The sequence below is a fragment of the Amblyomma mixtum genome, chromosome 2, assembly GCF_055824585.1.
Source record: "Amblyomma mixtum isolate Tamu chromosome 2, ASM5582458v1, whole genome shotgun sequence".
Taxonomy (NCBI): domain Eukaryota; kingdom Metazoa; phylum Arthropoda; class Arachnida; order Ixodida; family Ixodidae; genus Amblyomma; species Amblyomma mixtum.
Genome location: NC_143013.1, coordinates 106926033 through 106938165, shown reverse-complemented (window position 1 = coordinate 106938165; position 12133 = coordinate 106926033). Strand labels below are relative to the sequence as shown.

Here is a 12133-nt window from a genome sequence, read left to right as displayed (position 1 = left end):
GGTTACGGCGCTCGGCTGCTGACCCAAAAGACGCGGGTTCGATCCCGGCCACGGCGGCCGAATTTCAATGAAGGCGAAATTCTGAGGCCCGTGTGCTGTGCGATGTCAGTGCACGTTAAAGAACCCCAGGTGGTCGAAATTTTCGAAGCCCTTCACTGCGGCGTCCCTCATAGCCTGAGTTGTTTCGGGACGTTAAACCCCAATAAGCCAATAAACCAGCCACTTGCCAAATCAGTGCGAAAAAAGCATCATTCCGCAAGAACAGACGAGGCAAAAGACAGTGTCCAGATCATCTGTGCCTCAGTCAGTGAGGCCACTCTAGGCACCATGAATAACATAAAATGACACACGACTGGGCTGTGACATATGCCCAGAGGCGTAACCTAGTTACCAGCCAATGTAAAGGGTGTGTACTGAGGCCTCTGTGCAAACAACATGGCTCGTAATCGGTTTTTATTGGTTATTAGCAATTTATTTATTTATTTAGTACATAATGTTGGCGTCTCTTTGAGGCCATTACAAGAATGGGTTGACATAAGATTTAAACAGCACAGAAAAAAGAAGCAGCGCAGTTATTTACCTTTCATAGTTTTTAGGGTTGGTGCACTACTCACGTTCCCGAATCATTGATTAGAACATACTACTAAAGTTTTCAGTAGATGCCATATACTTCACCCGATTTTATTGCAGGTTTTAGACGAGTTCACCCTTTCAACACACCTGAGAGAGACCGTGTTGACCTATAGCCTCATGCTTGGCACTCTTTGGTCACTGCTGGCTTTGGGGTATAAAAATCCATCAGCATCAACAACGTAAAATGCACCTGTAGCTTTGTTTTGTGTGTTGCTCGTGCTCTTGCATTGTGCTGCTTGCTTATTTGCATCGGCCCCTGAAGTTTGAGAGTACTGCTGTGGTTTGGCATTAGATTTCAGTGTGTTTACACCTTGCTTGCAGGTCGGTGGCTGCTATCAAATCGCAGGCCAAGAAGGAACTCGAAGAGCAGTTTGCCGCGGAAGAGTCGGAGGCAGCGAACAGACGGAAGCCAACACCAGTGAGCTTTTTTTTGTTCTGCTGCCAGGCACGTGCAGCGTTGATTGGCACCATTTTGATTGTCCAGGTTTATCAAGTTAAGGGGTTTTGTGGACATGTAAGCTGCAACCGTCCATTGATACGTAGCAATTAGCAAAGACGAAGCTGGCATGAAAAGCGCATTCTAGCATGTACTGATTTGAGCGTGTGACTCTGAAGTGCTTAGCTGCTGTGGTGACACCGCTTCAATTTTTTGTTTTTATTGCTCATCCAGCAATGCAAAGCTGCAGAGAGGTAGGCTGACGTATCTGCGAGCGTTCCACGAATATTGCGGTTAACTGTTTCGCTTAGTTTGGTGTTCTTTTTTTTTTTTTGTGCATCTGCCAGAAGATATTTCTCACTCATGGCTAAGCTTTGCTGTTACACTATTTTTAATAACACTCTGGTAGTCATGGTATGCAGCAGTCTGCTACAGGTTTTAATGTAGTTGCACAGCCTTGTTTCATTTCGAAATTCATTTAACCGTATGTTTTTATACATACTCAAATTTCGAGCTATTGTGAAGAAGCAAAAAAAGAAATGGAAAAAGCAGTAAATGAACAGTAAACATCTTAAACAAACAGAAATGAACAAGAAGCAGCACATTTTCACACAATTTTTCTTTGTCAAGATTCTGCAATGTGTCTCAAATTACATAAAATATCAGTAAAGAATGGACGTAGAATTCAAACAGTGCAATATGTGTTTATTTTCTTGCCAGTGATCATATACACCACATATATAAATAAAGCTGGTGCAGGGTTGTTGCACTGAGCATGAGTTTTTTGGTATTTTAACAAAACGAAGCTCTTCAATTTTTGCACTTTGACCTGTCGTGGGGCACACTGGCCTCTTGACAACCATCAGTGAGCAGCGAACATCAAAACAGAGCAGGCACGCTCAAACCCTCTGCTTCTTCCAAGTATGGCGACATTCTGTGTGCATGCACCCAGGTGGTGCTGGAGTCTGGGCCACAGGCTGGAGACAATGCCGTGGTGTTTGGCCACCCGCTGCTGAGCCCCGAGCTGCGGCTCCCGTACGAGGAGCTGCGAGCCCGCATCCGGCAGTTCCTGTACGAGCAGATGGCCGAGGAGCCCGGCCTCACCTCCTGCCTACTCATCCACACCTGCAATTCCCCACAGTCCAAGGTGGGTGATGTGACAGCGAGAGCTGTTACTACCAGCAATCCCTGGATCCACAGTGTTGGCGTAGACGTCCGCCCCGCAAAGGCGATGAGGCGCGGCAGTAGGATATGTGATGAAAACAAAGCCATGAAAAGGGAGTAACATTGCACACTTAGCACAGCGCAACAGCTGGGTTCTTGTATTACACAGCATAGCTTAAGCTTTGGTCAGTTTTTACTGACAAATACAAAATACTGACTGCAGTATAGTCCTCTATTGATGAAAAAGCCGTGGGCTAGAACGTGCGCAAAGTCTTCAGCACCCAGCGCCACTGGCAGATCGGAGTGGATTGAGGCATCTTCCATAGGCCTGGAGGGTGGGGCACCCTCTGGTAAAAGTATGCCTCCCGTCTAAGAGCCTCTGCCCTCCACAAGTCTACAGCGAAATCAAATTCAAATACACATTGAGAAGGCAATCAGCGTGAAAGCAAAACTTACAACCAATGCTACTAATGCAGATTTGTCGCATCACATCATGATTTCCTGTGCCCCTAATCGATCCGCACTTAAAGAATGCAAATTTTTTTAGGTTTTGAGAAAAGGATCAAGTGGTATTGGAGGGAAACTCGTGTGAATACCAAAGGATCTGTCTCTTCGAGGTCACAGCAGCAGGAGCAGTGGTCTAGCGCACATAGAAATGCATGAAATCTAAAAATCTGCTTTTACATATCACAGTTATGGCAGTGTGCCTGCTGCATTGGGTGTCACAAAAGTCGCTTCGTGATTTTATCTTGTGCTGGCATTTTGACGGCCCACATTTAGCGCACGTGGAACAGCGATGTCACGCCAGCCAAAGTGTAACTCTTCACACTCCATCGGTGCTTGACCACCCCCACATTCATCGGCTTCCAATGCATTGTGTACACCTTGACGCCACACACGCTTACGAGTGACTTGGATTTAGTTGCGGCTGTTGATACATTTCAGTCGCCGCTGCGATGCGATCGCTAACAACCCAAGGCAGAAATAAATTTGGGAGGTGCTGAGCGTCCAGCCCACCAGATGTGGTATAGCATGGAATGCACACCAATGATAATCTAATTTGTTGCTTCAAATCTCCCTCTATTTAATGCAATTTACTGCATGCTTGCAAGGTTGTGCTTCCAAGCACCTTTTTTCTTATTTATTAGTGTTTTCAGTAAAGCAGCACGCGTTAAAATTTCAGCTTTTGGGTTTTCAGATTTCTCTTGTTGGACTAACTTGTGCACAGACGGAAGGTGATGAAGACGACAACATCCAGAGTAGAACGCAAGAGACTGGCAGTTTAACACGCACGATTCTATACTGTGGTGATGGCAAAGTGGTCTAATGCAGCGGTCAGCGAAACTAATCCGTTTGCGCCACAGCGGGTTCAAATCCTGCTCGTGCCCAATTCTGTTTTTCCTTTATTTCACGCCCCGACCAAGTGTGATGGCAGACGCTGCCAAAAGAGCCGATGAGCACCTTGTGCCATCACATGAAGCGAAACTCCGCCACAATAGGCAGTGCGTGGGCTGCGTTCCGCAAGATGCGGTTGCGTGGGTTAGCTCCGAAACGAGTCTGCTTTTTTCTCGTCATCTGCGGCTTAAAAGATGCAATTTTTAAATTCCAGTGGATGAGGATTGCATAGGATTAAAACAGCCTCCACAAAAACAGCGCACAAACACTGTTTTTGTGGAGCGCTGCAACATTGCCCACTGTGCGCGTTCTCCAACCTTGTTGCTGCTTCGATTCCACTGAGAGCTGCCCTATCAGATGGGAAGGGTGTTTCAGGCATTCTGCGCAAGCAGAATGGTTGCAAGAGCCACAAAGACTTGCAAATTTCAGAAAAGCACGTTGCACTTTCCATACACAAATAGACTAAGCAGCAGGCAGTGATGCGCAACTTTTTTTTGCGCGCTGTATATGGCTGCTATGTTTCCCGACTGGTACGTCAGTCTTCCGCGATCTTGTGCAAAACGTAACAGCGAGTTTTTGCTCTGATAGAGAGAATAGGAGGTCGCCTCCTATTTTAAGGTGTTTCAGCCTCATTTAAGTCAAGTCTCCAGCAAATCAGCACAGGCCGAAGAGACACCTCCAGAGTGTTGGGCTAGGTAGCACTAAGTTGCCTGCTGCAAGTTCCCATTTTGATGCACCAGTTTACAAGGGAATGGACACTACAAATTCGCATTTTTTTTGTACCATTTACGTACATTTTGTTCTACTCCACCTGCATGTTTTCTCAGTTTTTTATCATCAATGAAACTGTTTTCGATTTTTGATCATTTAGATTTTCTTGCGTTAATGTCAGTCTTTGTCAGTATGCCTTTGCACACAAGGCTTGTCCTAAGCTTTGGCCATCTCTAGGGTCTCGAGTTGACCGTCGTTAAAGTCTTCAGTGAGTGAGTGGGGGACACTCACCCGTTCACTTTAGTACTTCTCTCTTGCATCATAATTGTTAAAGCACCGCTTGTGTGCACAGGCGGGTCAAAGCCATCAACAAGTCTTTTTAAAAAAGGTGTGGTGCTGTTGCGACAGGTTGATGCTGGCGTGGAGACGCTATGCAAGTACGTCAACAACATCGCGGATCACCCGTCAGAGGAGAAGTACCGCCGCATCCGCCTCAACAACCGGATCTTCCAGGAGCGGGTACTCCCACTCGAGGGCGCTCTAGAATTCCTCCAGGTTGGTTTGTTTCTTCCTTTGTCATGGACTGTATCAGGCTGGGGCGAGGCAGGGAGAGGATCTTATGGTAAGGGGTGTGCGAATATGAAATGTCTGGTTGTGACGCAGGAACGTAAATAGGGGTAGTTGGTACATAATAAGGGTGGGTACGTAATTAAGGGCAGTAAATAAGGGCAGCAGTGTTGCCGGGTGCCCACCAGTCTCCAGTGGGTACAAGCTTGGTACCCTGGCCTGGTGCTCAGCTTCTCTGGGGTGAAATGCTCGAGGAAAGGAGTCTATGGCCCCACCTTGTACCACGGTGCTCTTTGGCCTACGCTTTGGCCTAGTCATCAAACTTTACTATTTACAGACATTTATTATACCTGTAAGACAAGGCCTATAGGACATAAATAAAGGAGTACGGGCATAAAGTAGTTCTAAATGTAATGAGCTTTATCTTGCGATTGATAGCTTGGGCGCAACTCTCTGAATAACGTAAATGTGTTCAATGGAAAAAAATTATATTATGACAGTTTGAATTATTGCTTACTAGACAAAGGAGCTTACTGAATGCTGTCATGAAGCATTATGAGGTGGACAGATATTTCCTTACTTACTTAACGGCATCAGAGGTTGCTGTTGATGGCACACGGTTCAGCACACAAATGGCAAAGTGCAACAAGGCGGCTCGTTAAAAAACAATAAAAAAAAACAGGCGAAGAATGGTAGCTTGGAGCTACAACGTGGGTGGAAGTACCTGTTCTGCGATCCTTCACAACACTTGAAAAGAAAGTGCTAGCCTCTGAACGCCGCAGCAAACGCAGCATTCTCGATGAGAAATTGCCTGCTTAGGCTTAGCTTATCGGTTTTGTCGCATTGCAAGCTCTGCAATGAGCCCATATTCTTATGCAAACTGAAGGCAAGAAAATGAAACTATGCCACGAGAGACGGCACGCGGACGACACTATCCAAGGCATGGTTGTGTAACTTAGCCCAAGGCTCTCTTGGTCTTGTTGTCCTTTCTTCTTCTCCCCTGTTGCATAAAATACACGATTTTCAGGTTCTAATGGACTAAAATTGTGCAGGATTAATATGGGCACCACGAAACGATGCACGTGTGCCGCAGCTTTTCCCGTTCCACTATCCTCCGAAAGCCTCATCTCTGTGTGCCCCTCATGTCTTGTCGTAGTGATCAGAAATGGTATTAGCACTGGCACCTACTTGCTTTCATCACCAGCATGTTCATGGTTAGTAGTGGCATGACGCAGCGCGTACTGTACTGGTGCATTTTGTTTTGTGATCCACTAGCTCGCAGCGGCCGTGCTGAGGCGACTCTCGACGGCATTCAGCGCACTGTTGTTAGGCTTAGGTCTAGCATTGCAGTGCATGTGCGTTTGCAGCGTGCTAGCAGTCGATTCCGCTAGAGAAAACATTGAGAGATGATTACGATGCTTGGTATCATGAGATTTGAGTGCAGCTCTTCGCACACACCTGCCACCACCCACTGGCAGGTGGCGTTTCACTCTGCTACTACCTGCGACGGTTGTCAGGTGACGTGTTATGCCAACTACAACGCGGAATCCACGAACGGGTGCCCAAGAGCTGCGCTCTAAAACTAGTTGACTAACGTGACAGTGGCGAGATGCTGTGACTAGTGAGTGCTGCACAGAAATGCTGCGATGATTGGCCACAACTTCAGATGATCACGATTTTTGTCAGTTTCTTAATGTTTAGGCAGTTCGGATACATCGAAAAGTATAAGTAAGTTGCATCTCGCTGCGGTGGCTCAGTGGTTACGGCGCTCAGCTGCTAGCCCAAAAGACATGGATTCAATTCCGGCCGCGGCGGCTGAATTTTGATGGAGGTGAAATTCTAGAGGCCCGTGTACTGTGCAATCTCAGTGCACGTTGAAGAACACCAGTTGGTCGAACTTTCCGGAGACCTTCAGTATGGCGTCCTTCATAGACTGAGTCGCTTTGGGACATTAAACCCCATAAAACCGAACCATAAGTGTGGTGCAAGTCAGATAGCAAATAGTACTCACAATCTACTAGCGATTTCGAGTGTTTGCGTACACCTGTTGTTTATATATGGATAGAGAGAAAGCATGACGTTAAATTGATTGTCATGCAGCGTGAAGCAAAAAGGATGACTGCATGAAAGTGGGCATTTATCTACAAACATAAACAAAAGGAGTGGGATAGGGACTTGTATAGTCTGTGTGCTATATTCTGGAAAGTGTGATAGCTTGTGTGCAAATCTAGCTTATTGTTATTTCAAGACTGCCAACACCTACCCATGATGCTGCCAGCCGAGGGTAAAGGTCGTGCCCGCGTTTCCCCGTCGCAGGCGGCCGGCTTTGTGCGGCGGCACGACGAGGAGTGCCCAGCCGAGGAGTGGCTCGAGTTCCCCCCAGATGGCGACATCGAGCAGCTGCACGTGCTGGCAGATGCGCTGTGCTGCGCTAAGCCCCTGGTGCCCGTACTGGACCGGTCCCTGCGCGTGCTGCTCCCCCACGAGGCAGCACAGCAGCTGGTGCTGCCCGACTCATTTTTCAACCTCAGCCCCGATGAGCTGCTGCGCGAGCAGGAGGCCAGGTGGGGCCACTCTCTCTCTGTAGCTTTCTCATGGCTGTGAAAAAAATAGCAGGGTTTTAATGTAGTTCAAGAGCTTGAGACAGCAAATTTTGATGCTATAAAAAGCCTGTCCTGGGCTTCCTCTGTATGTAAGGTCATCCACGGCCAAGTATTCGATGCAACCAACGATTCAAATATGTGTTAATTCAGCTCCAAACAGTCCTTAAATGCTCATTCTCATATCGAGACCCATTGCTAGCATGATAGTTTGTGACGTAGAGCTGCAGTGACATCACAGCACAGTAATGTGATGTACAATGAATGGCGACGCACAGCGTTGACCATGTGCTGCATTGGCGACTGGGTGGTCGGTGTGCTGATTGGCAAGTACGCTGTCGCCGACGCACCAGCCAGCACCGTGCAGTATCAGCGGCCAGGCGAAACCTTCACGTTGATGAGACTGTGATTAAAAATGCTTCCTATAGTACACGTCACCCTGAACACTGGAAGGTGGTCACTCCTCGTGCATGGAAAAACTGTCCCACATCCTGCCTACTTTCGTTAATGAGCTAAATGATAATGGACTTGATTTACGTTGCACTACAGTTCGCGAGCTACGCCGCACTTTGTTTGCCGTGAATGTAAATAGCTTCTTTTTCACCGTTCTGTCCAGCCGTAAACAATACATGTGCATTGTGTGTGTTTCACGTGTGCCTTTGTATCACCTTGTAGAGGAGACCGTGGGCTTTTGTCAAGCTGTTCTGCAGCTTTTACCCACGGCCCCCTCCATCTTTTTGATGGAAAAATAAACGTTATTATTACAATCTCGTACCATCTTGCCTGACGAGTCTAATAGCGTGATCAACCGGTTCTGTTGCAGACGGCGCGAGGTGGACCTGCAGACGACGCTGCGCACCAAGGCCATGCGTGAGCGTGACGAGAGGCGGGAGCAGATGATGTACCGCTACACACTCATCCGGATCCGGCTGCCCTCGGGCCTTCTACTGCAGGTATACTGCACATTTCTCACCTGTCCCCGTTTTGAATGGGCCGCCGCGTTTGCTCAGTGGTTACGGCACTAGGCTGCTGACCCAAAAGATGCGGGTTCGATCTCGGCCGCGGCAGTCAAGATCGAATCCACATCTTTTGGGTCAGCAGCCGAGTGCCGTAACCACTGAGGGAACGCGGCGGCGAATCTCTATGGAGGCGAAATTCTAGATGCCCATGTACTGTGCGATGTCAGTGCACATTAAAGAACCCGCAGGTGGTCGAAATTTCCGGAGCCCTCCACTACGGCATCCCTCATAGCCTGAGTAGCTTTTGGACGTTAAACCCCATAAACCAAACCAAACCGACCCTCCAGCTGGCTGAAGACGCTGAAGGTGGGGTGATTTCTGAAGATGCTACGACGTCTCTTATAGCCCGAGTCACTTTCAGACTTTTAACCCCATAAACCAAACCGAACCAAACCAAACCAGGCCAGTGACAGAACCACATGCTGCACATCAAAATCCTTGATAGGGTGTACTGGATCCTTTGGAAATATGTTAAAGGTGCACTGAAGAGGAATCTGAAGTTGTCTTTTTGCCACGGGAACTCAATCTACATGTTCCGAGCTTTCTTAGAAACCTCGATTTATTGCCCTGTGTGTCCGATTTCCCCAATTAAATCGAATTAACGTCCGGCTCCCGCCTTTTTTTTTTAATTCTCCCCCGTACGGTGGGCGGAGTCGACCAACGCGTGGAGTGCCTTTCACCCAGTCCCGTGGGGGCTTGCCGCTCCGCCATTGGCGGCGTAATACGTAGTAGTCCATAGTAGCAAATAGTCCGCGCGTATTTTTATTTCTGCGGGCTTATTTTGCGGCTATATTATCTGCGAATGAAACTATTTATTCATGGAAACCTAAAAAACAAAATAAAACGAAAGCAAAGCCTCTACGGAGCTGGCTGAAAGGCACTTCACGCGTTGGTCAACTCCGCCCACCGTACGAGGAGAATTCAAAAAATAAAGGCGGGAGCCGGATGTTAATTCGATTTAATTGGGGATATCGGCCACACAGGGCAATAAGTCGCAGTTTCTAAGAATGCTAGGAACATGTAGATCGAGTTCCCGCGGCAAAAAGACAAGCTCAGAATCCTCTTCAGTGCACCTTTAAGTATGCTTCATGGCTAAGCTACAGGCCAAAGCAATGGCAGAAGAGCGAATTTTCAGTGCAGCAAACGCAGACACTGTTGATGTGTTTGACTGTGGAAGAAATTTACGTTTCCGCTGATGACATCACTTGCTAGCAAGTATGGTTAGCTAGCAAGCAAGTATGCTAGCAAGTATGGTTAGCAGTTTCTTTCATGTTATGACCACTGACAAGGGAGTAATTACTCATTCACATCCACCCGAGCGCAGTCATATGGCTACAAAGGAAAGCTATACAGCTTTCTCAGAAACGTCGTAGTTAAAGAAAAATTCATCCTAGTCCAAGGTTCGAACCCGGTACCACTGCTTCACCGGAGCAGTCGCTTTACCTATTGAGCTAACCTGGACGGCAAGCTTATGGTAGGGCGAGAGCGAATTGGTCAATAACTCGAAGTGGGAACAGTGTTGATCAAATGTTTAAGGGAATTCGCTCTTTCGGGGAATTTGAATTTTCAATTCACTCTCGCCTTACCATATGCTATCTGTCCCGGTTAGCTCAATTGGTAGAGCGACTGCTCCGATGAAGTGGCGGTCCCGGGTTTGAACCTCAGACCAGGACGAATTTTTTCTTTGAGGGGGGACACTGGTCTTAGACCTATTTTCCTTATCTTTAGTCCAATTTTAATGAAACTGTACCATCTTGCTCAGTTTTTTATACTGATTTCAACAGTAAAATTACCTTTCTCATAAATTAGTCGGTTCCCAAGATAATTAATTTTAATTAGTCATTCATTAATACCTCTGTGCAAACAAAACTGCCCAATAAAAAATCATTTTTAATCCATGGCTACATAGTATGGTGAGCAAAAAGTGCAATACTCAAAACCATTTTTCCATTTTACCCTCATTAGTAGTTTTACAGCACTTGGAACATTAATGTTCAGGATGTGAATGTAATGCATCAATAAACTTTGCAAAATTATAAATTTTTGGAGTGTGATTGAACAAATCTGCTTTGATTATTGGACACACTGTACCTTCAGCTTCCCTCAGCAAACAATATGACATCTCTGTCTGTCCTAGATGTTGAGATATTGACATACTAAGACAGCCAGATGTCCAAAATTTTCATGCCATTGAAATTCTGCTGCATAAATTCAGCCCACACGATGATCTGAATTTAATATTATGGTCAGAATGTTGATTTCTTGAAGGAAAGATTTGGTACAGTTGGAAAATAATAGCTGTAGATTCCACAAATGTCATTTTTTGAAAATCGATTTTTTTGGTCACTTTTTGGTCTCAAAGACCCGTGTCCCCCCTTAACTACGAAGTTTCCTACGAAAAAACGGAACGTTTTTTTTAAGCCATGGGTTTACACAAACTATGGTAAAAAGATGCGCAGTTATTATGTACCGGCTCTATTTAATGAAATTCCCGATGATCTATGTATTGCAAGTAACAAATGTAGCAAGTCTGATCTATGTATTGCAAGTAACAATTTCTCACTGAAGTGAGAAATTGGTGTGCAAATGTATTTCCTTGTGTATAGCTTGAGTTCTTTCGTATGTGCAATTTTGTGTTCAAAATTTTTTGTTTGTTTTTTGTTTGTTTTTTCTATGTTAGTATGAGTGTTTAGACAAGTAATGTATGCACATGGAGGTATTTCTCCACCTGCTGCCTGATCAGCCAACAAGCAAAATGTGCTTAGGCAGATCAGAATTTATGAATGTGTACGTATACAGACGAATGAAATTTTGATTTGATTTGATTCTGAGAAAGCTATATAGCCTACCGTTGTAGCCGTATGGCTGCGCTCTGGTGGATGTGAATGAGTAATTACTCCCTTATTACAAATCTACTCCACCTTGGGGGATTCATATGCAAGTAAAACAGCGCTAGACACGGGACGAAGGAAGAACAACACAGCACAAGGCAGTGTGTTCCCCTAAACATATGACCAATGACCAGTAACACATGAAAGAAAGCCAGCTTAAATGGTTTTTCAAATAGGGTTTTGTTGGGATTGTAGGGCACGTTCTCGGTGCACGAGCCACTCGCTGCCGTGCGGGAGTTTCTCCTGGACAGCATGGAGGAAGCCAGCAGCGACTGCACGCTGACGTCGCCCACCGGCCACGCCCTGACCGACCCCAAGGCCACCTTGGTGGAACTGAAGCTGGTGCCGGCCGCCGTCCTGACCGCATCCTGGGCCCAGTCCAAGCCGCCCGATCTCCTGCCCGAGCTGAAGGCGCTGGTCCAGCCAGTTTAGCCACCTGTCTCACTGTCGATTGCCACAAACGGGGACTGTGTGCATAACAGAAACAAAAAAAATTGTATTTTGTGGCATATAGAAGATGAATTGGGGGCTAGGAAATAAAGGAGTTATCGCCGGTGGCTTATTACTAACACATGCTTTGAGGGGGACACGAGATATCCTCTGAAATTTTTTTTTTCTGCTTTCCGTTTGTTGCAGAAAAAGAAGTTTCGCAATGTGCATGAAGAAAACAAAATGAAGTGTGCAAAGTGAATAAAGCGTGCGTGGTTTCCAATGTGA

At 46.3% G+C, this 12133-nt stretch overlaps 1 protein-coding gene across 2 annotated transcripts in view; it reads left to right on the top strand.

Moving 5' to 3' along the window:
• The window catches only part of Gint3 (GDI interacting protein 3), a 21593-nt gene extending 9460 nt beyond the window's left edge, over positions 1 to 12133 (top strand). For both annotated transcript variants that reach the window (XM_089572339.1, XM_089572340.1), the window contains exons 3-8: positions 955 to 1051; positions 2022 to 2216; positions 4748 to 4894; positions 7223 to 7470; positions 8330 to 8459; positions 11612 to 12133. In XM_089572339.1, coding sequence (XP_089428465.1) covers positions 955 to 1051; positions 2022 to 2216; positions 4748 to 4894; positions 7223 to 7470; positions 8330 to 8459; positions 11612 to 11848 — 1054 coding nt within the window. In that variant the 3' untranslated portion in view covers positions 11849 to 12133. The remainder of the gene's footprint in view (positions 1 to 954; positions 1052 to 2021; positions 2217 to 4747; positions 4895 to 7222; positions 7471 to 8329; positions 8460 to 11611) is intronic.